The sequence below is a fragment of the Chanodichthys erythropterus genome, chromosome 16 (genome assembly GCF_024489055.1).
Source record: "Chanodichthys erythropterus isolate Z2021 chromosome 16, ASM2448905v1, whole genome shotgun sequence".
NCBI classification, from domain to species: domain Eukaryota; kingdom Metazoa; phylum Chordata; class Actinopteri; order Cypriniformes; family Xenocyprididae; genus Chanodichthys; species Chanodichthys erythropterus.
The window spans coordinates 9,293,827-9,321,610 of NC_090236.1; the positions used below are offsets into that span (position 1 = coordinate 9,293,827).

Sequence of the window (27,784 nt, forward strand, 5' to 3'; positions counted from 1 at the left end):
GCTTAAGGGCATGCTGTATTTAAAGATAAACCACGACTGGAACAACATATATAATGCAGTTTCATGGCTAATAAGAAATATATGGCCTTTGAGAGGTGTGGCAAAAGTTAATTTTGACCCTGCTTCCGTGTGTCTCAATACATCTGTAATGTTTTGAAATTTGAATGATGCTTTTGGACACATTTCCAGGAGAAACGCCCAAGTTTATGAGGCAGGTTTTGCTTTAAATGGTTTTTGGATATAAAGGACAGTTAATCCTTCTAGAGGTGAGTATCTCAGATTTGTAAGCGTTTAGGGATAGGTTGTGAAATGGTTCCATTTGTGTTCCTGATTAACCAACTGTCATTATCGGTTTTATGAACATGCATGGTGCTACTGTGACTTTGTAGATATCTGTTTTCATGTGATGTTAAAATCATTTCTTGTTATTTATAACTGTGCTATTTATGGGAATTAAAGGGAAGGTTTTATATAATTCATCCGCTGTTATAGTTTTATATTTGACTACATGAACTGCGTGTTTGATTCATCGTTTTAATGCCAACGCCCGTTAGAACAACTCATTGCCGCCATCTTGCGTTTGAAAATAGTAACGTTACTAACAGTGTTGACAAAAGGACCCGAGGACTTCAGCATTCATTTGATTTAATGGTGAGAATAAACCTTTCGATGAATAACTAGAATTTTAGGAGTCTGGAGTACAGCACGAGTAAAACATTTTTAAAATAACTTTATCAAAAAAGTTTTGCCGGGACGATGTTAGTAATGGACTGCTTTTAGATGACGCTTATACCAGTAAAATACCTTAAACTCAGATTAATATGTCTATATATTTATTTATTTGGTCTATCGCCGGTTATTTAACGAAACCTGATAGCCCTGTTAGGTTTATTCTACGACTGACCACCAGGAGGCGTAATTAACTTTTACCCTTACCTCAACACAAACACACGGATCATATTGCGTTGATTCAGCTGTCAGTTGTAACGTAGTTGGATGCAAAACATCTTAAAACAAAGTCAGTATTTAATACTGGTCATTCTAGTAATGTTGAAATAATGTTACGGTTAACAAAATACTTTTAAATCATTGTTTCAATGATTCAGCTTTGATGTTGATTCACTCGTGAGTAAACGACTGATGGTTAGTAGCCCTATTTTTGTGTGTACAGGTTTTACTTGAGAGAGGTTTTAAAATGCCCTTACAAACGGAATGAAACATTTATTCAAAAAAACACTTGAGATAACAATTAAAGTATCTTTGTTGTTTGAAATGCTTATTAATAAGTGAAATCAAATCACGATTTGCTTTGTTTATGTCACCCCTAAACGTGACATGATCAATTTGCAGTATGGTTTAGCAGGTATCATGACCTCTATATTAAAATAATCTTGTCTGTTTGATATCCAATATATGTGTGTTAAATGAGACTATGATTATAGGTACGCTTATAAAACAACCTAATCCTACGGTGCCAGTTCATCCGGATTGTCGTGTCTAGTGAGTTACTGTGAACATTCAATTTGGCAACAGTTTGTCATAATGAACATTAAAAACAGTTTGAATGAAAGCAAAAGTTCTGTTGACTCTTACAAAGATGCTGAGGTGAGACCACTTTGTTATTTTCTTCAAGTGTGAATGCAGAATGTGTTTTGAAACTGTTGTATATCTGACAAAACATTTTCTTGAAAATCAGATCTTTGAAAACATAATACACTCCTCTTTCATTAACACACGCACACACACACTTGCTGACACTTGTAGTGACTTGCTGAGACTGATGAACTTCTAAAAGCATGTTTTTCTCTCCAGCAGAAGAATGTCTTTGACTCTACACTGCAGGATCTGAGCCGTTTAATGGCCTCTCACACAGAGCAGCAGACACCATGAGCTCCATTCACTGCAGAGCCACGACTCGAAACACACTTTCTGTTGTCTTTGTGACTTAGACCAGTTTGATTTGTTTTTCATTGGAGGACTAGAGCAGTTTGTGTGAAGAGGAACCACTCATGCGACGACAGGAGAACTGAGAGACTAACTGAGAATTCGGTTGCATGGTGAGTTTATGCTGACTTACAGTTTTCAGCCATTGCCAGAAAACTTGAAACTTGTTTTCAGAGAACTGAGACCAATACTTTAATGTAATGGAAACAGCTGAATTGTTTTCACTTGTGTGGGATGGAACTATATACTGTATCTCTCTGTTTAAATTAACAAAAACAAATGTTAACCTTTTTAGTTCTAGTTAACAACAATAATGTAAATAGCTCTTTACAGCACTTAAATCTATACCATGGTATACCATCATGGTATGATCCAAAAGTTGTATATTTGAATGGTAATGCTATGGTGCAATTTGCCAGGTATGTCTACATTCTGATAGTTTGCTATAGCATAATGAAGAGTTTATTTGCAAAAACTTCAAAGTTAACTCAATTTTTATTAATTCTCACAAATCATGTTTTTTTTTATTGTGCATTCCAAGTAATATCAATCAAACTGCAGTTGGGTTGTTTTGATTAAGTAATAATAACTCTAAAAAATACAGGTAAATTAAAAAAATAAAGTTCATTTAATATATATAAAAAACATACTTTCAAAGTTTGTTTTTTAGCAAAAACAGATAACTCCACATTTCATGTTTCAGAGTTAAACAAAACCCAAGTAATTGCTTTGTAAATGCATTCAAAACACACACAAACACACGTGTGCAGACAAACGCGCACACACAATAACAGATGGGCACACAAGTACACACACACACACACACACACACAAAAGAACAATCAAGGTTTAAGCATGCAAGTCGAGTATGGTGTACAAGGACTTACAGGAGTCGAAATTATAAATCCTCAATCACTTTTAGTCAGCTTTGACAAAACTTCCCTCAGCTAGCGCGTCTTTTTGAAGTGACTAGAAGCCTTGTCACCTGACCTGAATACTGTGCGCTGATTCGCTAAAACAGACTTATCGTTTCTGTTATTAATTACTCACCCTCATGTCGTTCCAAACCCGTAAGACCTTTGTTCATCTTCGGAACACAAATTAAGATATTTTTGATGAAATCCAAGAGGTATATGACAGCAATTTTATCCAACACTTTCAAGGTCCAGAAAGGTACTAAAGACATCATTAAAACAGTCGACATGACTGAAGTGGTTCAACCTTAAAGGTGCCCAAGAACGTTCTTTCACAAGATGTAATATAAGTCTAAGGTGTCTCCTGAATGTGTCTGTGAAGTTTCAGCTCAAAATACCCCATAGATTTTTTTAAATTAATTTTTTTAACTGCCTATTTTGGAGCATCATTAACAATGCACTGATTTACACTCGGCGCCGCCCCCTTAAATCGCGTGCTCCCTGCCACACCAGCTGTCGAGTATATTACAGCGCATTTACAAAGTTCACACAGCTAATATAACCCTCAAATGGATCTTTACAAGATGTTCGTCATGCATGCTGCATGCATACATCGGATCATGTGAGTATAGTATTTATTTGGATGTTAAAGTTTTATTCTGAGTGAATTTGAGGTTGTCCTCCGTGGCTAACGGCTAATGCTACACTGTTGGAGAGATTTATAAAGAATGAAGTTGTGTTTATGAATTATACAGACTGCAAGTGTTTAAAAATGATAATAGCGACGGCTCTTGTCTCCATGAATACAGTAAGAAACAATGGTAACTTTAACCTCATTTAACAGTACATTAGCAACATGCTAACGAAACTTTTAGAAAGACAATTTACAAATATCACTAAAAATATCATGCTATCATGGATTATGTCAGTTTTTATTGCTCCATCTGCCATTTTCTGCTGTTGTTCTTGCTTACCTAGTCTGATGATTCGGCTGTGTGCAGCTCCAGACGTTAATACTGGCTGTCCTTGTCTAATGCCTTTTATAATGTTGGGAACATCATGGGCTGGCATTATGCAAATATTGGGGCGTACACCCCGACTGTTACGTAACAGTCGGTGTTATGTTGAGATTCGCCTGTTCTTCGGAAGTCGTTTAAACAAATGAGATTTATATAAGGAGGAGGAAACAATGGAGTTTGAGACTCACTGTATGTCATTTCCATGTACTGAACTCTTGTTATTCAACTATGCCGAGGTAAATTCAATTTTTGAATCAAGGGCACCTTTAATGTTATGAAGTGATGAGAATATTTTTGTGCACAAAAACAAAACAAAAATAATGACTTTATTCAACAATATCTTCTCTTCTGTGTCATTCTCATTCTTTGTTTACGTCCAGCGCTTCCAGGTTCTACGTCAGAATGCAGACTCATTAGGCTTGTTCGAGATGCATCGGCGCTGCGCAGTCCGATCGGTGTATGACATCAAGAGCGATTCAAAAGCATAGGGAGTCGTATGCTCTCTGGTCGCTCTTGTGGTACTTTAATATCATTGGCCAATCGGTCTGTGCAGCACCGATGCATCTCGAACAAGTCTACTATTGAATTACTGTGGCAGCTACATAAGGATAATGACAGGGAAAAATATTGTTGAATAAAGTCGTTATGGGTAAAGTTCCTGCAGTGGAAATAAGGCACAAGAGACTGCGCATTAGCTTAATTTAGCCTGAAAAATACAGTTTTTTTTGTCATGATTCGAGTGTTTAGAAACACAATTTCTGAGACAGTTATTGTCAGATTTCATTGGTATATGAAATTTAATCGAAAGCCTTGCAAACAGCTTTAGAGAATTTGATGTTTCCCCATTCAGAGAGATAGGAGCTGCACTTGGATGCCCGAGAAGTGTTTCAAAGATGGCCTCCGAGTGAAATGACTTGTCTTAAAGGGACTTTGTTCGAGATGCATCAGCGCTGCGCTGCGCAGACCGATCAGCCCATGACATCAAAGTACCGCGAGAGCGACTGGAGAGCATACGACTCCTTATGCTTTTGAATCGCTCTTGCGATACTTTGATGTCATAAGCCGATCGGACTGCGAGAAGAGAAAATATTGTTGAATAAAGAAAGTCATTATTTTTGTTTTGTTTTTGCAGACAAAAATGTTATTCTGTTTTAACAATGTCTTTGGTACCTTTCTGGACCTTGAAAGTTTTGGTTAAAATTGCTGTCTATGGACGAGTCATGCATCACAGATTTCATCAAAAATATCTTAATTTCTGTTCTGAAGATGAACAAAGGTCTTACGGCTTTGGAACGACAATAGGGTGCGTAATTAATGACAGAATTTTCATGTTTGGGTGAACTAACCCTTTGTGTTTTCTCTTCTGTAGTCCCATTTAGACTTTTTTGTCCTGAAGTCAATGGGTTTTTGGTTAAATGCCTGAAATAAGGTCTGTGGTGAACACGAGCTCAAGATATTTTCATGTTTTGGATTACAAGATTTCATTGGTGATTTCAAATATGAAATTTAATCGAAAGCTGGGCAAACAGCTTTAGAGAATTTGATGTTTCCCCATTCAGAGAGATAGGAGCTGCACTTGGATGCCCGAGAAGCGTTTCAAAGATGGCCGCCGAGTGAAATGACTTGTCTTAAAGGGACTTTGTTCGAGATGCATCAGCGCTGCGCAGACCGATCGGCCCGTGACATCAAAGTACTGCGAGAGCGACTGGAGAGCATACGACTTCTTATGCTTTTGAATCGCTCTTGCGATACTTTGATGCCATACGCCGATCGGACTGCGAGAAGAGAAAATATTGTTGAATAAAGAAAGTCATTATTTTTGTTTTGTTTTTGCAGACAAAAATGTTATTCTGTTTTAACAATGTCTTTGGTACCTTTCTGGACCTTGAAAGTTTTGGTTAAAATTGCTGTCTATGGACGAGTCATGCATCACAGATTTCATCAAAAATATCTTAATTTCTGTTCTGAAGATGAATGAAGGTCTTACAGCTTTGGAACAACATGAGGGTGCGTAATTAATGACAGAACTTTCATGTTTGGGTGAACTAACCCTTTGTGTTTTCTCTTCTGTAGTCCCATTTAGACTTTTGTGTCCTGAAGTCAATGGGTTTTTGGTTAAATGCCTGAAATCTGTGTGTCTGAAGTCTGTGGTGAACACGAGCTCAAGATATTTTCATGTTTTGGATTAAAACATGCATCAGCAGTACCCCACTCATAAGTTTTGTAATTGACAAGTACAATTGCTATGGAACTGGAGTACTGGATGTGCAAAAATACTATCCCATTTCTGGGTTTTAGGACTCATTCCTGCACTCTATTCTATTCACTACTTTTACTGTTTTTCTAGTATGCAATTCAGAATTCAGCCATTCGGCCATTCAGTGACAGTGGCACAAAAATCACACTTCAGCTTGTCAAAGTGATAAAATACATTTTATTAAATGTTTAATTCTAGTCCTTGGTTCTGTTTTATTTGCACTAAAACATGACTATGACCGCTTCACCCAACGGTTCTGTGTATCACTACACAACACCCTTAGCAACCACTCTTAGCAAAGAAAACTTATGTTTGTTCTCAATTGATATTGTTCATTGAAGCTTACTGTATTATGTAGAAGAGTATTGTGAGAGAGATATCGAGTGACCGAGTGGATTCAGATTTAGCATTTTCCTTCAGGTCATTCTTATGTTCATAATAAAAACTCTGAATGTCCATTGCGATATTGTCCTTTTAAGAGTTAATGGGCTTTCCTGTGCCCTGCTGACACAGTCCCGGTCCCAAATGGCACCCTAAACCCTCACGGTCTTCCTCTGAGTCCACACTTTCGTGATGTAATGCTGTTTTTGACTGCCGGGTAAAGTCCACTGCATGGCTCACAGACAGGGTTGGGCAAAAATACATCAAAATGAATTTTAAAATAAAATACCAAATACAAAATGTATCAAAATTGATTAAAATATCCAAAGTCCACTAGAACAATGTTATATATTTTGTTGACTTGTGTACTTACATTATCCCAAATGTTTCCAAGAATGTTTAAATCCAGAGAAATAATAAATTTTACCCTCAATTTCCAGTTTTATTTTGTAGATACCATGGAAACACCAAAGACGTGTTATATTCCTCATTTGTCTAATACAACATATATGATTTATTAGACAGATGAGGAACTATTTGGATTCATTCATCGACTGATATAACTAATCATGTTATATACCTTTTTGTTTAAATTTCGTTTTCTTGATTTTCCGCGAGTACCATGTTTTACCGTGATTAAATCGATCTAGCTTACTGCACTGTGCAACAAGTGTCTCATAGCAGCCGCCAAGCGAAAACACAGAGTAGCAATATGACAACTTTCAACACTCGAATGTATCTAATATGATAAACAGCACTGCATTACCCCACATTCGCTAGACCAAAAAAAGCAGAAGCGGTGACTGTGGCATAATAAAAGTTCCGCTGCTGTCGAGATGTGTGTTGCGCTCATCTCTCATTAGCAATCTCTCCAGCAGTTTTGTTCAGCTCCAACATCACTCGGCCTGCTCTGCTTCAATCTACAGTAACTTTAATAATCTAATCCATGAACATGATTTCTGCCCCAGTCCTGTCCCGATTCTTTTCCACTGGCTGTAGACGTGAAAACAACACATCCCATGATTCCACAAAATCAAGGATAAGCGACTGAATAAGCGACCTCTAGCGGCGTATATTTACATATTGTGGCTTTAGCAGATCAAATATTCACATATCCCTGTGATCTCCCAGATGAAGGTTAGTTTTAAAGTAACCAACAGATTAATTTTTAAGTTTGTGACTCATAATTGTATCCTAATTTAGTTACTTGATGTTTGGTAATGAAGGGCCTACTTTGCATCAGCAACACTGACTCAATGTCAAACAAGTCACTTAATGGACACGGCAGCCATTGTAAGTCCACAAGACCGAAAGTGCATAGAAGTGTGCCATTTGGGATTCAGCCACTGACAGCGCTAGTCAAAGCATTTGTCATTTGCGTCTTGTTCCATGTTCATTATTGATAAATATTTTTGGGCTTTAATATTTGTATTATGTGGTGGCCATTTTATAAAAGCAGTAAGCCCTGTGAAGCTGTGGTTTACAGTGAACATATAACAGCTTTCTTCTGCTCACCAAGGCTGCATTTATTTAATCAAAAATACAGTAAAAACAGTAATATTGTGAAATATTATTACAATTTAAAATAACTGTTTTCTATTTGAATATATTTTAAGATGTAATTTATTCCTGTGATGCAAAGCTGAATTTTCAGCATCATTACTCCAGTCTTCAGTATCACATGATCCTAATCAACCTAATATGTTTGCTGCATCCTTGCTGAATAAAAGTAAAAATTCTCATAATTCCTCTCTATGATGTTTTGATGTAAGAAGCTCTGAAGCTTGTTTGGCGTCAGGTTGAACATGCACAATTTCTGAAAATGCTTAGTAGCACTTCCTCATGTGGGTGTTCTTAGACAAAAAATGATTCAAGGGATTAAATAATGTTTGACTCATACTGTCAGTTTCAGGCTCATAGTCTGTTAGGTGGTGGTAATAGCTTATATTAGAAGCTAGTAGGGTAGGAAGTCCCCACAATGATTTAAAAGCAAGCATGTGTTTACATGTGCATGTTGTGGTGAAATATGAGTGGTATCTGATCTGATCTCCTCTCTCACACGCTACAGCCCATCTCTTATGCCATAATCATGCTCGCAGTCAGCGATGTAGTAGACATGTTATTGCAATCAGATAGTAAAATCCAACAATGAGCACTTGTATTTCTTTTACGGGTCCCGGGCGTGGAACACGTAAACAGATTACCAAAAAACCCTGAATTATCAGGAGAAATAAATGCAAGATAACTTCAGTGGCTTTCCTCAAACGCAGTAGAGTCTCTTTATTAACATCTTATCATTTTGACTTTATAATTATCAATGTCTCTATTTAGTGACACTATGTCAATATCTAGTGGCAACAGCTGTATTGTTTTTTAAACCTCATTCTTTAGTGGTGATAATTCTCAGTGAACAATATACTCTTTTTGACACACAAATGCATAAATAAATAATTAAATAAATGCATAAATAAATTAGTAATACCAAAACAAACATTACCTTGTGACTACACATGGGTGCATCACATTTCCAGATGTTTAAGGCTTCCAAGGGATGTTTTAATGGTGCAATCATACATATGTTGGTTGCAATGCAGTCATTTTGTCAAATATCACAATGCTTTACTGAAAAAGTGGCTTAGTTTCAACAGGGTACAGGGTATGGTTTGGTTGATTTTACAAATATTTACAAAGAAACTGCAAGTAACGTGAAATTTTGAAGTAGAAAGAAGCAGTTTGAAGTATTATTTTATTTTAAAATGATTATTTATTGTAAAAATGATTTAAAAGTAATCTTCGAGAAAAAAATTCAGTGTCGTTAATGGCTAGTTAGCAACCACCTAGAAAACACAGGTTACAAAATGGTTTCTTAACATTGGTTCTTCCTGTTTCTTCCTAATGTCTGTTAGATAACACCAGCTTTTTGACAATTAGCATGTCTTGAAATTTTTTATCATTGTATTGCCTTGAACAAAATTTTTACCCTACTCTTTTGGGAGAAAATCATTAAAATCATCTTTTCAAAGGCTTTTTAACTTTTTAGATTGTGCATTTCTGAGCGTGTCACTTGTGAAACCAGTTTGGGTGTTGGGTTTTCTAAGACATATATCAGGATGTGGTGGGGTTTTTTTTTGCTTTTTTTTTTTTTTGGTGAGCTGTTCTGGCTTTATGTTGCTCTGTGGCACGGAAAGCAGAACCGTGTGTCTCTGTCAAGGTCCTAGAGCAAAAGCTTTCATCCTCCACATTAGCATCACTATAGCGGTGACAGAAATACTGCTGCCAGCACCCCTGCCTGTTCACTCTCTTTCTCTCTCTCTCTTTCAGATGGCCTCACAGGGTTCTTTGCTGCTTCTTTGAACAGCGTTCTTTGCAGCTAAAGTCATATATCTCAGTATGGAAGTGCTCCGGACTGAAGCAGGGGAGAAGACAAGGATGAGAAAACTCTGACAGACAGACGACAGAGGAATCTAGCATTCGCACAGTCTTTTTGACCAGAATCACTGACTAATTGTTTTTTACTGGAACGCTGAATGATGCTTCTCTTGGCTGTTCTGTGCGTGTTGTACGTCTGGAGTCCCGCAACGCTGATCGGTGGACAGGGGTCATCAACGAATATCATACCTCGGAAAAAAGTGCCATTAAGTAGTAAGTCTAAAGTCATCAAAATAACATGCACTCTGGTACGTTGATGTAAGCTAGTCTCAGAAACTATTTGGGCATCTAAAATGTTTGAATTATGAGCATTAGATACAAAATATCAAATCAAAAGATGGTATCTGCAAACAAATTATGTTGTGCATGCCATGGTGCTTGACGTTTGATAACATGGTCATTTTTTTCCATTAAATATTTTCACAGTAAAAGCCATGGTAATACTTTGGGTATATAAATTGAAAGTTAACATCTCTCAACATCCTTTTGATTTGTTTATTTATTAAAAACTGTTGTGATTTTTAGTCGTCACATTTATTTATATAGTGCTTTATACATTACATTTTGTTTCAAAGCCGCTACACATTAATAAACAGGAAAATAACAGTGTTAATGTTGTAAAATTAATCAATTATGAAATTAATTGAATTTCAGTTATAAAGCAGCTCTACAGGAAATAATAGTGTCATTATTAAGCTCAAGTCATTGTTTATTCAATGCAGTTCAATAACAGTGTCAATGTTGCAAAGTTAGTGGCATAATCCAGCTTAATTCAGTTAAAATGTTGCTCTCATTGGATGGTGTCAGTGCAGTAAAATGTAGTTGCAATAATACAGTGCATCCATAATTATTATGCAAGCACATTTTACCAATTAAAAACATCTTAGTCTTAATAACTACTATTAATTTAGTATAGAAACATTTATAAGTGATATATAATGGTTAACGAGTGTTGGAAGTGAAAAATGCCTTATATTCTTAAGCATGTTTTTGCAGTTAAAATGGGCCAAAAAAGAGATTTAACCAAACTGAAGAGTCAGAAATTATTAAATACCCAATGAGATGGATGCAATACTATAGAAACTTATGGTGAAATTATGGTGTGACCATTAGACAAGACATGCTCTTGTCTAGCAGCAGGGTCACAAAAAAAAAAAAACAGGTTGTGAAGAAAAGACGCATATTAACTGCAAAAGACTTTAAATAGTTTCTGATGGTTTCACACTTAATTCTTCTCTTTAATTCTTAGTCTCCAGTGCCACCATTTCCCAGAACTGCAAACTACATGGAGTCTCCAGAAGTACAAGGTGTCAGGATCTCAGAAACTTTGCTAGGGCAAAGAATGGTATTGTGAAATACATGAAGACTGATTTTTGAAAAAGGTTTATGGACAGATATGTTGAGAGTGACAGAGTGACTCTTGAGATAACAGCACCAATTCAAGTCAGACAACAGCGGAGGTGGTGAGGAAATCCTGCTGTGAGCTGCTACTAACAATGAGCAAGATGGACCTTTCAGGGTAGGAGATGGACTTGAAATGAACTCTCAAAACTTACTGCCACTTTCTGAAAGATAAATTCTTCAAATAGTGGTAATAGAGGAAGTGGTGCTGTTCTCTCAAGAAACACTCTCAACATATCTGTCTGTATAGCCTTCATGTCTTTCACAACACTTGAGCTTGTGAGTCTTATAAAGTTGAGGTCATGTTTCTGGATTCTTTACCTAAGCAAAGTCTCTGAGAACCTGACACCTTAAACTTCTGGAGACTCCAAGTAGGTTGCCGTTCTGGGAAATGGTAGCACCGGAGACTAAAGTGTTCCTGATGGTTTCACAATTCCGCACCTAATTCTTCATCTTAATTCTTAAAGTTGCCATGAAATCAAATTTTTTTGGCTTTTAGTATGAATATAGCCTTACACCATGTCTACACTGGATGCGGCTGTTGTCATCCTCATCGCACAGCTAAAGATTGTCTACACTGGACGCGACAAAACACCCATTGCAAAGCCCCTGTCGGGCCACAGTTTCTCACTTCTGCTAATATGGATCATCGATTTTAATGACATCCTGCTGCATTTCAGCTTCTCATCACATTTTCTGTCCAATCAAATGTTCTCTAGAATCTAAAGCATCCCGCCCCCTACATTATAAATAGACGAATTTTACCAGGGAAACCCCACCAAAAAAATGCAGATTTTACCCCCCGGAACACGATTTTTAGGGGTAAGCATTTTTTGGGCTTGTTTTGAGTAGCAGTTGGGCAGGTTTTGTTGTGAAAACCTGACAACCCTGGTCAATACATTGAATAATGCTGCACCTTCCAAGGCACTTCAGTTGACATTTAGAGTCTTTTGTAGTTAATATCTTTTCTTCACTGTTTTTTGTGACCCTGCTGCCCCAATGAGCATGTTTTGTCCAATAGTCACACCTTAATTTTGCAATTTCTATAGTATCGCATCCTTCTCGTGGGCATTAAATAATTTCTGACTCTTCAGTGTGGTTAAATCTCTTTTTTTGGCCCATTTTGCCTGTGAAAGAAAACCTGATTATTAATTTTCACAGTTTTTCACTTCCAGTGATATTATATATCACTTATAACAAAATTAATAGTTATTAAGATTGATGTTGTTTAGAAATGTGCTTGGAGCAACAATACGATCAGAATATCGACTTATTTCTGAAGATTTAAACCCAAACCGAGCAAGCCAAATGTGACAGATGAGATACAGGACTACATTTCTTTGTTTCAAACAACATTTAGTTGTTCTGTGTGTAACTTTTCCTTTTTTGGCAAACATTAGCAACTCCTACCCTTGACTGTGGCTTTCATTTGTTGCTAGGTAATGGAGGACGTTTTTTTCGTGAGGAGGGTGTTTGGAACTACACCACTATGCTTCTGAGGGAAGATCTCAACATGCTCATCCTGGGTGCCAGGGAAGCCATTTTTGCCCTCGATCTAGATGACATTACAGTCAGGAAGGCCATGGTGAGATCTTAAACGCATAGTTACAATGCTGTGATAAATTTGTTTGCTAAGTCATTCAGTTTCATTCTGCAGAGTGATTATTTTAGTATACATAGATGATGGTAAGTTGTGTTGATTCTCCTCAGGTGAATTGGCCAGTCTCAGAAGAGAAGCAAAAAGGATGTTCTATTAAAGGAAAAGATGCTACGGTGAGTTTTCACATCTGAAATTCTATAAAACTGATGCCTTTTGGGCTCTCATTGATGTATGCGAGTTAAAAAATGTTTAGACAATTAATACCTTGCACCAGCTTTTATTATTTTTCTTGCTATATTAGCAGATAATATGCACACTTTGATCATTTAGAAGTGTATTAAGTTATTGTGCTGGCAGAGTATTCAGTTTATTAAAGTTTTAAGACTGATAAAATGTTTAAAATGTACTTAATTTTTTATATTTTATACAAATATCAAGGTAACAAGATGTTTAAGGATGTTTTATAACCGTCTAAACAAAGCAACATGCGAGAAAGTGCAACCTGCATGTATTGATAATTCTAGCAGAAATCAATAGATATAAATCAAGTACTAAGTAAAAGCCAAAAATATTCATGTGAACATATATTCTAAGAACATGCAGGAAGAGGAAGCATATGCTTCTGCTTGGTCTGACATTGTGGTAAGAATTGTAGGTCTTTTTTTACACAAAGATCACATCATTAATTTGTTTCCCTCGGCTACGTTGTTTTTTCTTTAGAATGACTGCAAAAATTATATCAGAATTATTCATAAAAGGGACGATGAAAAAATTTATGTTTGTGGAACCAATGCATTCAGCCCAACCTGTGACAATATGGTGAGTTTCATCTGATGTTTTCAGTGTTAGTAACTACAAACATATAATGTGCCATATACCGTGTTTTTCATGCTTTTGTTGCATGTTATTCTCTTAGTCCTATGTAAATGGTGAGCTGAAATTAGACAACAAGCAAGAAGATGGGAAGGGGAAATGTCCGTTTGATCCTTTTCAACGATACGCGTCTGAGATGGTTGGTATGTACTGCCTCTGTTTATTCATAATTTTGCCCTTTTAAAAAAACAGATGAAGCACAACTGATAGTTCTATAGACTAGATCATTTGGACTCATATGCAATATCAACAAGTGTTAATTTAGTGCCAAAAGATTTCATATCATCTTTCTCTTGTTTTTTCTCTCTTCCAGATGGAGAGTTATACTCCGCCACTTCACTGAACTTCTTGGGCTCAGATCCAGTTATGATGCGCAGCACAGGCGAAATCATACGGACAGACTATTGGTTCAATGGTGAGAAAATGGTGATGTCTCAACAAACCTTCAATAGCTGTGTGCTAAAACAGAACACATTAACCAACTCATTGTAATACCATGCAACAAACCACAATGCCCTGGCAAACACCACTCGCATTTTCATATATTTTTTTCCGATGCGGCTGTTTTATTTTTGAGACTATTTTTATGATGATGATGCATATCATATACAAGCAAGCACATGAGCCTACTAGTACATGAATGTTATACGCTAAATTGAAAGTTAAGAATTTTCTTTATAATGGATTTCTATGGGAAAATTCTTGACATGAAACTTTGTGCATTGCATTCATATTCTGGGTTCAGCTGCTGGTGCATAGTATGTTTTATTAATAAGGTATATACTGAAGACTATAGATATGGAAAGACTGTTCACTCCTACTACTTGTCAATGGGAGAAACTGCAACGCGCAATATGACAGAATACGTCCCTTCTTTTAAGTAAAAGAGCCAATTGTTGTGTCACTGCAGCTGCCGTTAGAAGCTCCGGTTCCCATAAAAACCTGAGACCTGCACTTAAGACTTCACATGCGCATTGGCTGGTCTAGCCTGAAAAATAAGCTTTTTTTTAACACTATTTGAGCATAAGATACAGCATTTATGGGACAGTTCATGTCAGATTTTGTTGCTGATTTGTTATTTAATTGTAAGTTCAGCAAGCAGTTTTTGAGATATCAGGATTCCCCCATTTAAATAGATAGGACTTGGTCTTGGATGACAGAAATAGCTGCCCGGAGGTGCTGCAAATATCGCTGCCGAGTGAACAGACTTTCCTTGAAAGGGACTGGCAACCCCCTGGATGCGTCTGTCCAAATACTTGTTAATGCATATACAGTGGGTACGGAAAGTATTCAGACTCCCTTAAATTTTTCACTGTTTGTTATATTGCAGCCATTTGCTAAAATCATTTAAGTTCATTTTTTTTCTCATTAATGTACACACAGCACCCCATATTGACAGAAAAACACAGAATTGTTGACATTTTTGAAGATATATTAAAAAAGAAAAACTGAAATACCACATTGTCCTAAGTATTCAGACCCTTTGCTCGATATTTAGTAGAAGCACCCTTTTGATCTAATCTTTTTGGGAAAGATGCAACAAGTTTTTCACACATGGATTTGGGGATCCTCTGCCATTCTTCCTTGCAGATCTGCTCCAGTTCTGTCAGGTTGGATGGTAAACGTTGGTGGACAGCCATTTTTAGGTCTCTCCAGAGATGCTCAATTGGGTTTAAGTCAGGGCTCTGGCTGGGCCATTCAAGAACAGTCTCAGAGTTGTTGTGAAGCCACTCCTTCGTTATTTTAGCTGTGTGCTTAGGGTCATTGTCTTGTTGGAAGATAAACCTTCGGCTCAGTCTGAGGTCCTGAGCACTCTGGAGAAGGTTTTCGTCCAGGATATCCCTGTACTTGGCCGCATTCATCTTTTCCTCGATTGCAACCAGTCGTCCTGTCCCTGCAGCTGAAAAACACCCCCACAGCATGATGCTGCCACCACCATGCTTCACTGTTGGGACTGTATTGGACAGGTGATGAGCAGTGCCTGGTTTTCTCCACACATACCGCTTAGAATTAAGGCCAAAAAGTTCTATCTTGGTCTCATCAGACCAGAGAATGTTATTTCTCACCATCTTGGAGTCTTTCAGGTGTTTTTTAGCAAACTCCGTGTGGGCTTTCATGTGTCTTGCGGGCCACTCTGCCATAAAGCCCGACTGGTGGAGGGCTGCAGTGATGGTTGACTTTCTACAACTTTCTCCCATCTCCCGACTGCATCTCTGGAGCTCAGCCACAGTGATCTTTGGGTTCTTCTTTACCTCTCTCACCAAGGCTCTTCTCCCCCGATAGCTCAGTTTGGCTGGACGGCCAGCTCTAGGATGGGATCTGGTCATCCCAAACGTCTTCCATTTAAGGATTATGGAGGCCACTGTGCTCTTAGGAACCTTAAGTGCAGCAGAAATTTTTTTGTAACCTTGGCCAGATATGTGCCTTGCCACAATTCTGTCTCTGAGCTCTTCAGGCAGTTCATTTGACCTCATGATTCTCATTTGCTCTGACATGCACTGTGAGCTGTAAGGTCTTATATAGACAGGTGTGTGGCTTTCCTAATCAAGTCCAATCAGTATAATCAAACACAGCTGCACTCAAATGAAGGTGTAGAGCCATCTCAAGGATGATCAGAAGAAATGGACAGCACCTGAGTTAAATATATGAGTGTCACAGCAAAGGGTCTGAATACTTAGGACCATGTGATATTTCAGTTTTTCTTTTTTGATAAATCTGCAAAAAAGTCAACAATTCTGTGTTTTTCTGTCAATATGGGGTGCTGTGTGTACATTAATGAGGAAAAAAAATGAACTTAAATGATTTTAGCAAATGGCTGCAATATAACAAAGAGTGAAAAATTTAAGGGGGTCTGAATACTTTCTGTACCCACTGTATCTAACCAGCCATTCACGTGACAGCAACCCAATATATAAAAGTATGCAGACAAGGTTAGTGGTTTGGTTGTCATCAAAAATTAACATAATCTAAGGTGCCTTTTTTACCTTAGAGTGATTGTTGGTGTCAGACAGTGTGGTTTGAGCGTCTGCTGATCACAGTCATTTACAAAAAATGGTGCAAAAAAACACGCAGTTCTGCAGAAAATCATAAAGTTGACAGGAAGATGATAGTAACTGATAGTTTTATTTGTTAAGAACCAAATTTTGTCCGCATGGCCTATATACCGGAGGGAAAATCGAGCCCCGAGGGGGATGACGACAAGATCTATCTTTTCTTCAGTGAGACCGCAGTGGAATATGATTCATTATTCAAGGTGGATGTCTCTCGGGTAGCTCGCGTCTGCAAGGTAAACTCCCTTGGAGTCATTTTTATGATTAACCCATATTGAGAAACATTACAGCATTTCCTGTCTATACCACATATGACATCAATGCAAAATGATATATTTATTTCCTCTCAGGGAGACATGGGTGGGCTGAGGACGCTGCAAAAGAAGTGGACATCATTTCTAAAAGCGAGGCTTGACTGTCCCTTTCCAAACATCAAGCTGCCTCTTCTGGTCCAGGACGTGTTCCAGTTGTGCCAAGATGACTGGACCACCTGTGTTTTTTATGCTGTTTTTACTCTACAATTGTAAGTTTGAACTCTTTGATTTTGTTTAAAGCATATCTCGATTACTTACTGCCTCAAACAAAACTCAAAGTACAAACCTCAAGAACGATCAACTACTGTAGTTCCACACTTCTGCCTCTTCCCAGTGATTGTAGCTGTTGTGTTGTGTCTGATCGACAGAGACTCCTCTGAATACTCTGCAGTATGTGCATATAAAATTGAAGACATCAAGACTGTGTTCTCAAATAGCAAGTTTAAGACTCCTGTTACCGTCGCAACGTCATTTGTGAAGTGGGTGATGCATTCGGGTGAAGTACCTGACCCCCGACCTGGAGCAGTGAGTCTTCTGTTCAATAATTCTGTTCAGCACTTGTTCAATAATACTGATTACTAAAGCTCAGTAACTTTCTCTTTGCTCCTCACTAAAGTGCATTGATAATCATGCCAGAGAAAAGAACATCCACACATCTCTAGATCTGCCAGACAAAACATTGCAGTTTATTAGAGACAAGCCTCTGATGGACCAGGCCGTCAAAGCCATTGGAGAGCGACCACTGCTGGTGAAGACAGGCATTGCTTTCACTAGAATTGTGGTGGCCACAGCGACTGCCTTGAATGGGAGCAGCCATCAAGTCATGTTCATTGGCACAAGTAAAGATGTGTTTATGTAAATTTATAGTTAAGCAAGCCCTCAAAATAATGTAAATGCTCATCAAGCCTTTTAATGTAATCTTCAGCTGCATGAGTGTGTTTAACTGAGATTGTTGTCTTGTCTTCAGCATTGTGTTTTGTTCTGTTATGTATCAGAGAATGGTTCAGTGCTGAAAGCTGTGAATTATGAGGGAGAGATGATTATTATGGAAGAGATTCAGCTATTTGAGTCCTCGCAGCCTGTCAAGATACTGCGACTTTCCAACAGCAAGGTAAAAAGCAGATGCGTTTAATGATGTATTTATTTCTCACTTAGCAACATTGTGTGTGTGCTGTGTAGTTTTATGCTCTGTCTGTTTCTGTTAGCAAAGCTAATTTTATTCCTGTAACTCAGTTGTTGTCATGGGTTGAATGGCATTCTTAGTCAAAGCTTAAATAGCAGTCAACAATTATTTTATTTATATACACATATGCTCAAAAGTTTAGGGTTGATAAGATTTTTTAATGTTGTTGAAGGAGGTCTCTGGATGCTCACCAAGGCTGCAATAATTTGATTAAAAATACAGTAAAATGAAAATATTATTATAAACAAATAACTGTTTTCAATTTGAATATATATTTTAAAATGTATTTTTTTTTCCTGTGATGCAAAGCAGAATTTTTAGCATCATTACTCCAGTCTTCAGTGTCACATGATCCTTCAGAAATCATTCTAATATTGCGATTTGCAAAACAGTGAAAACAGTGCTGCTTCATATTTTTGTGATGCATTGTTTGATGAACAGAACATTCAAAAGAATAACATTTATTTGAAATATAATCAAGTCTTTACTGTCACATTCGATCAATTTAATGCATCCTTGCTTAATAGAAGTTAATTTCTTTAAAAAAATATTACTGACCTTAAACTTTTGAATGGTACTGTGTCTGCCATGTACTGTTCTACAGCAATATTTTGGGTTATGTATGTTCAGCTGAAAGACAAGTCAAATTTATTGTGGTCTCTATTATTGTCTATAGAGATGTTAAGTTATGTGTGATGTCATCCCAGAAACAACTGTACGTGGGTTCGGAGGTGGGCGTGAGGCAGCTGTCCATCAGTGAATGTGGGCGGTACCACACATGTCAAGACTGCGTTCTGGCCAGGGATCCTTACTGCGGCTGGGACCTCAACGCGGGAAGCTGCTCTACCATAAACAGCACACACAGAACAAGAACCAGGTGAAAAGACAAAATATATAATATAATATAATATAATATAATATAATATAATATAATATAATATAATATAATATAATATAATATAATATAATATAATATAATATAATATAATATAATATAATAAAAAAGTCGCTGTTTGGATTTAAATAGGCAAATACTTAAGAGTCTATGACTGGATCATTATTGCTGTTATTATTATGTTTCTAGCACGTTATATATTTGGGAACAGTTCTTTTTTAACCCTAACTGATGGAGTGTGTAGCTTTTCATTTCTTAAACAACCATGTAGGAAGACACATCATGGCCATATTCCAGGATGACAAAGCCAAGATTCATCAGGCTCAGATTGTGAAAGAATGGTTGGGAGGGAGCATGAAGAATTATTTTCACCCATTCATTGAAGGTCTTTGGGATGTGCTGGAGGAGACTTTACAGAGTGCTCACATCTTGCATTGTCAGTACGAGATCTTGACCAAAAATTGATGCACCTATCGATAGAAATAAATGTTGTGATGTTATTTCCATCAAGAGGTGGATACATTTTTAAGATCTTTTGTGAAACACATAAGTGGCTGTAGAAAGCGCACAAAAAATACACAGTCTTTAATAGCAAACTCAAATGAATATGACCACGTTGACTCAAACAATAACTGACAAAAGACTAAACAGAGAAGGGAGTATAAATACACATGGTAAATGATGACAAATGAGAACTCATACAAACACGACAGGAACAACTAAACAGAACATAAATGTGACATTAGAAATGCACATCCTCACGCTGAATAATGTATAACTGAGGAGGGAGGGGGCTTTGGAGGAGGGCGTTGAGCTGATGATGGACAGGGATGACTGAGAAGAGTCAGAGAAGAACACCAGGGTAGTGCCGACAGTGGGAGTAGCCAGGGAGCTTTGGCTGAAGGACTGGATACGGTGGCGGAACCATGGTGAGTGGAGGAACCGGTGGAGCAGAGAGGCCGACGGGCCAGGGTGACTCCGATGGCCTGGATGCTTGAGGCTGAGCTGCTGGCTCGCGGGACCGAGGCGGTGACTGGGACTCATCTGCCCGGGACTGGTGCTGGAGCTGGACGATAGGGAGGTCGGAGGAAGGGAGGAGCCCAATGATGCAGTAGGGGTGGAGGGTGTAGGCACTGCCGGAAGTCTGTGGCTTAAAGGGTTAGTTCACCCAAAAATGAAAATTCTGTCATTTCTTACTTACCCTCATGTCGTTTCACACCGTAAGACCTTCGTTAATCTTTGGAACACAAATTAAGATATTTTAGTTGAAATCCGATGGCTCCGTGAGGCCTCCACAGGGAGCAATGTCACTTCCTCTGTCAAGATCCATAAAGGTACTAAAAACATATTTAAATCAGTTCATGTGAGTACAATGCTTAAATATTAATATTATAAAGCAACTTTTGGTGCGGCAAAAAAACAAAATAACGACTTATTTAGTGATGGCCCATTTCAAAACACTGCTTCAGAAAGCATCGGAGCATAAATGAATCAGTGTATCGAATCATGAATCGGATCGCGGGTCAAACCGTCAAACTGCTGGCGCTCCGAACTGCAGATTCGACACACAGATTCACAATGCTCCAATGCTTTCTGAAGCAGTGTTTTGAAATCGGCCATCAATAAATAAGTCGTTAATTTGTTTTTTTGCCGCACCAAAAGTATTCTCGACGCTTTATAATATTAATATTGAGCCACTGATTTAAATATGTTTTTAGTACATTAATGGATCTTGAGTGAGGAAGTGTCATTGCTCCCTATGCAGGCCTCACGGAGCCATCGGATTTCAACTAAAATATCTTAATTTGTATTCCGAAGATTAATGAAGGTGTGAAACAACATGAGGGTAAGTAATAAATGACAGAATTTTCATTTTTGGGTGAACTAACCCTTTAAACTAGCAGTTAGGGTTAAAAGAACTGTTCCCAAACATATAATATGCTAGAAACATAATAATCACTGCAATAATGATCCAGTCTTAGACTCTTAAGTATTTGCCTGTTTAAATCCAAACAGCTTCTTTTTTTTTTTTTTTTTTTTGCCGGGCAGTGTATAATATAATATATAAAATCCAGATATCAAAAAAAAAAAAAAAAAAAAATAAATATATATATATATATATATATATATATATATATATATATATATATATATATATATATATATATATATATATATATATATATATTTTACTTTAAAAAAAAATTAACTCTCTTTAGGACCATTAAAATCTTTGGCATGACTATTTGCATGACAAATAAGCATTTAATAACATTTCCAATGCAAAAAATAAAAATAGCTTATCACAGTAGTATTTGTTTTAATGCCTTTATGTAAATATATTAATCTTTAGAACATGAATTAATGAGAATTACCATTTGAGGTTTTTTTAATTCACCTTATTCTAAAAAAATCAAACATCTGCACACATTAATGGTAATGGGAATTGTATAGGAAATGTTTAATTGTCAGAAAAATATATGCTAAAATATGTTCTTTATGCAAAATTTATTTATATATATTTATATTTTTAAGTGATAATTTTGCACACCATTACTAATATTGATATTGGCATATTGCTAATTGCAGTAATATTTTTTTCTTCCACAGCACCGTGATTCAGAGTTTGAGTGACGGTGACGCTAGTCGATGTCCACAATTAGGTAATTGTAAATTGTAATTTTTTGTAAGTCTTTACACTGTATGTTCTGTTAGAAACACTAAGTAACATCTAGACCTTGTGTTACAGGTGGCAGTAAGCCAGTCAACATCTGGTTTATCCATGACAATACCGTGAAGCTGTGGTGCCAGCCTTATTCCAACCTGGCACAGGTTCACTGGAAGGTGAACGGAAAACCGATCAGACCGTCAGACACCATCCAGATCCTCTCCGACAGCCTGATGATCCTTAACGCCTCTGCAGAAGCCAGCGGCTACTACACCTGCAGTTCTGTCGAGCGGAAATACGAGGTGCAGCACATAGCATATGATCTGCAAATGTTGTCAGGATCTGAGAATCCAGAACCAATCCATGACCTTAAGGAAAAAAAGAACACCCTAGTGGCTATGGTGGTGATATTGTCGCTAATTCTAGCTATGTTAGTAATTTGGAACCTGTACAAAGGGCATTTACCTTTGCCGTGTTGCCACGGTAGGGTAAAAGACATGGCCAACAGGAACGTAGATGAGAGTTTGTCTGCAAGCCAGGCTCAACAACATAAAGTAGCATCACCAACCGTGAACTTGAACAGCAACCATAACTATGCAAACAACCAGAGGTCTTCCATCTCTAGAGAGACAGACAGACTCTCAACCACTGTTGATTCCTCAGGTCAGATCTCATTGAAATACAGAGATGATGAATCAGAGATCTGAGATTGTTTTTATGCACAGACTTGCTAATGCAGCTAATGTGTGGTCATTTAAATGCAGACCAAGCCCATGGGTGCTGGTTCCTCTTTTGCAGCTGTTAACTTTTGACTAAACTGCTGTTTTGAACTGCTTTGTGTCCTTGATGAATTGCCTTCAATTCTAAATGGCAACGTTCAACCATCATATGCCAACATGTCCAATGGACAAAAAAGACACTGAACCAGACTTTTTAGTCTATCCATATTGCAATCCGTTCAAAGTCAAATCACTTGGTGGCCATATTTGAAACGCCACTAGGCAGCTATTTCTACTGCTGTTCCTCACTATTCACCAAATCTTTTGCACAGCCGACTTTTTATTTTCTTTCTTTTTCTATTCAAACTATAGCAGCAAATACCCACACTTGCCACTTGAGAGCGGATGTACATGATAGGAAATAAGTGTGCAAGACTGTCCTAGGTCTAAAAAATGCCACATCTCAGTGTCCTTAACTCACTAAATCCATCTCTAATACTGCTTCAGAATATTTAAAGCGAAGTGTTTCCCATCATTCATGTTCAGGAACTCATGTCCCCCTAAAATTGTGAGATTTTGAGGAAAATTTGCCAGTTAAAATTAAATGAATTAGATATATCATTTCAATCTCTACAGACACTTGCGGTCTTCACACCACTTGAACACTTACAGGAAATATGTCACCGAAAGTCATCAAGTGCAAAGACCTCAAGTGTGGGTATTTGGACAGGCCCATTATCATACACTCTTTTAGAACCACCTTGTTTTTCTGTGTGGTTTATAAAATAGATTATATCACAATACAAAAAACAACTCCTCAGAAATCAATGAAGAAATCAGTCGAACCATGTCAAGAGTTAGGGGTTGTTCACACAGAAACCATTTTGCAGTACACTGCACCTTTTTTTTTTTCTATGTAAACATGCACGGAAGGATGTATTTGACTGTAGCGCTAATGTCTTTTGCAGCGCATGACACATGCAGTACTCAAGTTAAAAGAAAACACATTCTTTGTGTATGGACTCTCGGTGATAAAGAATTATTTTGTGTAAAATTAATAAATACTGATTATTTTATAGGCCTAAAGGGCCTTTCACACAGAACGTACTAGAGACGTGTTCATAATTTAAGAACTTACTTTAACTTGAGTGCTGCATTTTCAGAAAGCCGTGTCATTCGCGAGGTGCTGCCAAAAATGCAAGACGTGAACACAAAGGTCAAACATGTCAGTCTAGCACAAGTTTACATAGAAAAAAATGGAAAAGCAGCAGTGAAGTAAAACATATTTTGTGTGAATGGCCCCTAACTCTGGAAACAAGGCCAGAAATACTGTTCTTCTAATAAATACGTACTTCACTTGCTACTTAGTGCCACAAACACTAAACTGAATCAAATCCAATGATTAGTTCTGTGAACATAAAATTTTTTCGCAGGTCAGCTGATAAAAAACAAAACAAGTGAGCCCTGAAATCTGAGTCAGAAACTATTTTGATTCTTTCTCAGGACAATTGTAATGGTTGTGTTGCTGTTTTAGGGGCACTCAATGGGGTTAAAGTAAGACATGCTGTCTTGTTAAAACCTGCCGTGGGTGTTGTCACAAACCCAAGTATGTTGCCTTTAAAGGAAATTCCACATGGACCAGAATGATATCCTGTATCTCAGGATGCCAAGACAAGTGTCAAATGACTGCATCTTAGTCAATAATGCAGCTTATGTTAATTGTTTTTTTTTTTTGTTTTTTTTTTTTTTTTATGAATGTAATTTTAAATTGTTTTTATGAATGTATTGCAGAAATGTGCTTCACATGCTTACAATATGTTTCACTGTAATACAATTTTTTGTACTTAAAATGCTGTAAAATGCTTCATTTAAAATGACTTTTTCCAATGAAAAACAGATGAATAAAAAAAGAGCACAGTTAAAGAGTTAAAAATTAGCAAACAAACTTTAATGCATCATCTCAAAGACTCAAGACTCATTTTTCAGGGTTCACCTCAAACAACTAACATGGTTTAAAAAGGAATCAAATTTATATTGAACAAGGTAGCCAGACAGCTTGATATCTAAATCAGAGATATATAATATCATCGGGCAGTTGGTGGGGTGATGATTTATTTTTAACGGTGGATTCAGGTACAACTCAATGCACGGACTTTTTCTTTCTCCCCGGACAGCACGCCAAATACGTTTACCAATTAATTTATCTGACTTATTTGTAAGTGTGAACTTGTGAATTATGATTGTTAGATGGAGTTTTCCCAAAAGAATCATTCAGTCCAGTCTTGAACAATTTTTTGTCAATGGCAGTTTAGGTGGAGAGAAAACTTACCTCATTATTTCGACATAACGCGTTATTTCAAGATATTAAGTCGTCATTTCAACGTAATATCTTTTTATTTCGACATCATAGCTCATTATTTCAACATAACTTGTTATTTTGATATTAAATTGTTATTTTGCGATTTTAAGTCGTTATTTCGACACAACTCGTTATTTTAACATATCTTATTTCGACAAAACTCGTTATTTTAACATATCTTGTTATTTCGACAAAACTCATTATTTTAACATATCTTGTTATTTTGACATAACTCGTTCTCTCAACATGGCTAAAAACTCATTTCGATAACTCGTTATTTTGACATAACTCGTTATTTCAACATATCTTGTTGACTCTATAGGTCGTTTTTCAAGCACCTTATTATGACCTATATTTACGTTTTAAAGTAATGCGCCCTCTAGCTGGCGTAGAAATAATGACAGTGTTGTTACACGTCTGTCATCATGAAATGACGTTTGACCGTCATTACCAATCAAAATGCGTGTTCATTTAAATGCAATATGTGGACTTTTTACACCATTTCTCCTATTTCTATTTAGCAAAACTATTTTTTTTATTAACGACTATACCCACCCCATCCCTAAACCTACCCTTAGTAATTTATAGTGCATACACTTTATGAGCACATGCGTTCCCCCACGGTCGCATGATCACATGATTACACATTGTTATTGCAACGCTCTGCCAATTGAGCTACACAAAACCCGAAATAATATTCAGATAAAAGGGAACAATGCATTAAAATCAAAGTGTCCTGTTGTCGATAGGGGTGCAACTTTAGTAAATGCTCCTATGGGTCATATTTCAGGGAAGTGACAAACGACCTATATGGTCATATTGGTTGGAGAACATGTTGTGTTATTTCGACATAACTCGTTATTTCAACATAACTAGTTATTTTGAAATATTAAGCCATCATTTTGAGATATTAAGTCGTTATTTCGACACAATAACTCATTATTTCGAGATATTATGTCGTTATTTCAACATAACTCGTTATTTTAATATAATATTGTTATTTGGACGTAAGTCGTTATTTCAACATAATAACTCCTTATTTGAACATAATAACTAAATATATATCAAGATAAATAAATATAATAATAAATGACGCATGAAATGCAATGTCTCCAGTGATGTTTTAAACTGTGAAAAAACACAGAGACTACTACAATGCTGATATATTCTGTGGTATCCATCTTCAAGGCAAAATTCAGTGCCTCCTGATCAACAAAACAACAAAAACTGTAACAGTTGACGTGTGCAGACTGCAGAGATCATATCATTAGTCATTTAACATCAAGTGCCCTAAAAAGTGGGTATAATATACATTAAAATTGACTGGAATGGATACAATGAGACAAAACAATTAGCTAACTTGTATGTATAGGAGATGATTGTTTAGTTTTAATAGGTTTTAAAAGTAACCAAAATGCTAAACATTAAAATTAAAGCAGAACAAACATAAACAGAAATGTTTGATCCTAGCTTGTTCAGATTGGTTATAATCTGATGTGACATATTTTTAAGCTCTAAACAACAATAATAATTGCAATAGATAATTTATCAGATTTGTAAAATATTTTTATTGTCGAGACCCATTGAAAAGTATGTAACATTTAAAAACTTTTAAAAGCAGAAATTGAGAAAAAATATTAATTTTAAATTTAAAAATGCAATTTCTTTATAGCAAAGTTGACCCCCCCCCTCTTTTCTTTCTTTCTCTTTCTTTCTTTCTTTCTTTCTTTCTTTCTTTCTTTCTTTCTTTCTTTCTTTCTTTCTTTCTTTCTTTCTTTCTTTCTTTCTTTCTTTCTTTCTTTCTTTCTTTCTTTCTTTTGTGTGTGTAAATAAGAAGAAAATAAGAGAGAGCGTGTGTGTGTGTATGTGTGTGTAAAGAAGAAGAAAATAAGTGTGTGTGTGTGTGTGTGACCTTTAATTAATCCAAAAATAATCAAATTACATTACTTTCATATTGTGGTACTTGGATTATGTTACTGAATCCTTTTTTTATGAAGTATTTTTTTTAAGTATAACGGAATACATTATTAAAGTAACCCTCATGAGCCTGTGTATAATAAAGTATCAGACTCTCCTCATATCTCCATTATTTCATGAAAATATAAATAATTTTTTCATTGCTTTATTATTTAGCAACAGAAGAATATCCTCCAGTTTGGCACCTATGTGGCCAAATATTTCAGTCTGAAGATGTGTCTTTTGTCTTGGTCTTCTCTCCTCTGTTTATGTAAGAAAAACATTAAAAACGTGTGAGTAAAATATCTAGCTTCCACCAGCCTTCTGTATTGGCATTATTTACTTAAAAATGCACTAATTTGCATACATTTCTAGTACAAAAATCTGAACATTGGATGAAGTCAGATTCAGAATTCCTGTTTCATTTTTTGACATATTAGAGTCAAAGGTTTTTACAGAGGGGATTTTGGGCATCTCTTTTTTCACTCCATAATTCCAAACAGTCAGAAAAAAAAAAATCACAATTTTTCTTAGTAATATATATAAAAATATATATATATATATATATATATATATATATATAAATATATAAATATAAATAAAAAAAATGCAATGTTTGATGTAAGTGCTTTTTTTTAAACAGCCTTTAAAAATATTCATTGCAATTGAAATCTTTGGACACAAAAGTGCCAAACTTATTTTGAAAATAAGCAAAATGTGCCAAAGTAGTCAGTCTCCCTACACTCTCAACCTTATTGTAGCGTTACCATATATATAGTATTATATAATATTGTGACATTCTAAGAACTTTTTTTTTTTTCT

General features: G+C 36.5%; 1 protein-coding gene across 2 annotated transcripts; it reads left to right on the forward strand.

Annotated features, from left to right (window-relative positions):
- Positions 1–188: 188 nt before the first annotated feature.
- Positions 189–26,688, forward strand: sema4e (semaphorin 4e). Of its 2 annotated transcripts, none has more exons than XM_067362779.1 (16): positions 189–266; positions 1,813–2,057; positions 9,837–10,157; positions 12,785–12,930; positions 13,056–13,118; positions 13,666–13,764; positions 13,862–13,961; positions 14,132–14,233; positions 16,953–17,104; positions 17,219–17,391; positions 17,551–17,707; positions 17,799–18,021; positions 18,178–18,293; positions 19,073–19,242; positions 21,871–21,923; positions 22,010–26,688. In XM_067362779.1, exons 3-16 carry the CDS (start codon positions 10,043–10,045, stop codon positions 22,633–22,635), a joined length of 2,295 nt encoding a protein of 764 aa, XP_067218880.1. In that variant the 5' UTR covers positions 189–266; positions 1,813–2,057; positions 9,837–10,042; the 3' UTR covers positions 22,636–26,688. The 2 variants fall into 2 exon arrangements, with proteins under 2 accessions (XP_067218880.1, XP_067218881.1); XM_067362780.1 differs by having other exon boundaries at positions 197–266; positions 1,816–2,057.
- Positions 26,689–27,784: the final 1,096 nt, after the last annotated feature.

Bases quoted from the DNA above. Each gene is read 5' to 3' on its own strand.
- sema4e (XM_067362779.1), top strand. From the start codon at position 10,043: ATGATGCTTCTCTTGGCTGTTCTGTGCGTGTTGTACGTCTGGAGTCCC. The intron at 10,158-12,784 runs GTAAGTCTAAAG...ATTTGTTGCTAG, and splicing joins GAAAAAAGTGCCATTAAGTA to GTAATGGAGGACGTTTTTTT. The intron at 18,294-19,072 runs GTAAAAAGCAGA...ATGTCATCCCAG, and splicing joins TGCGACTTTCCAACAGCAAG to AAACAACTGTACGTGGGTTC.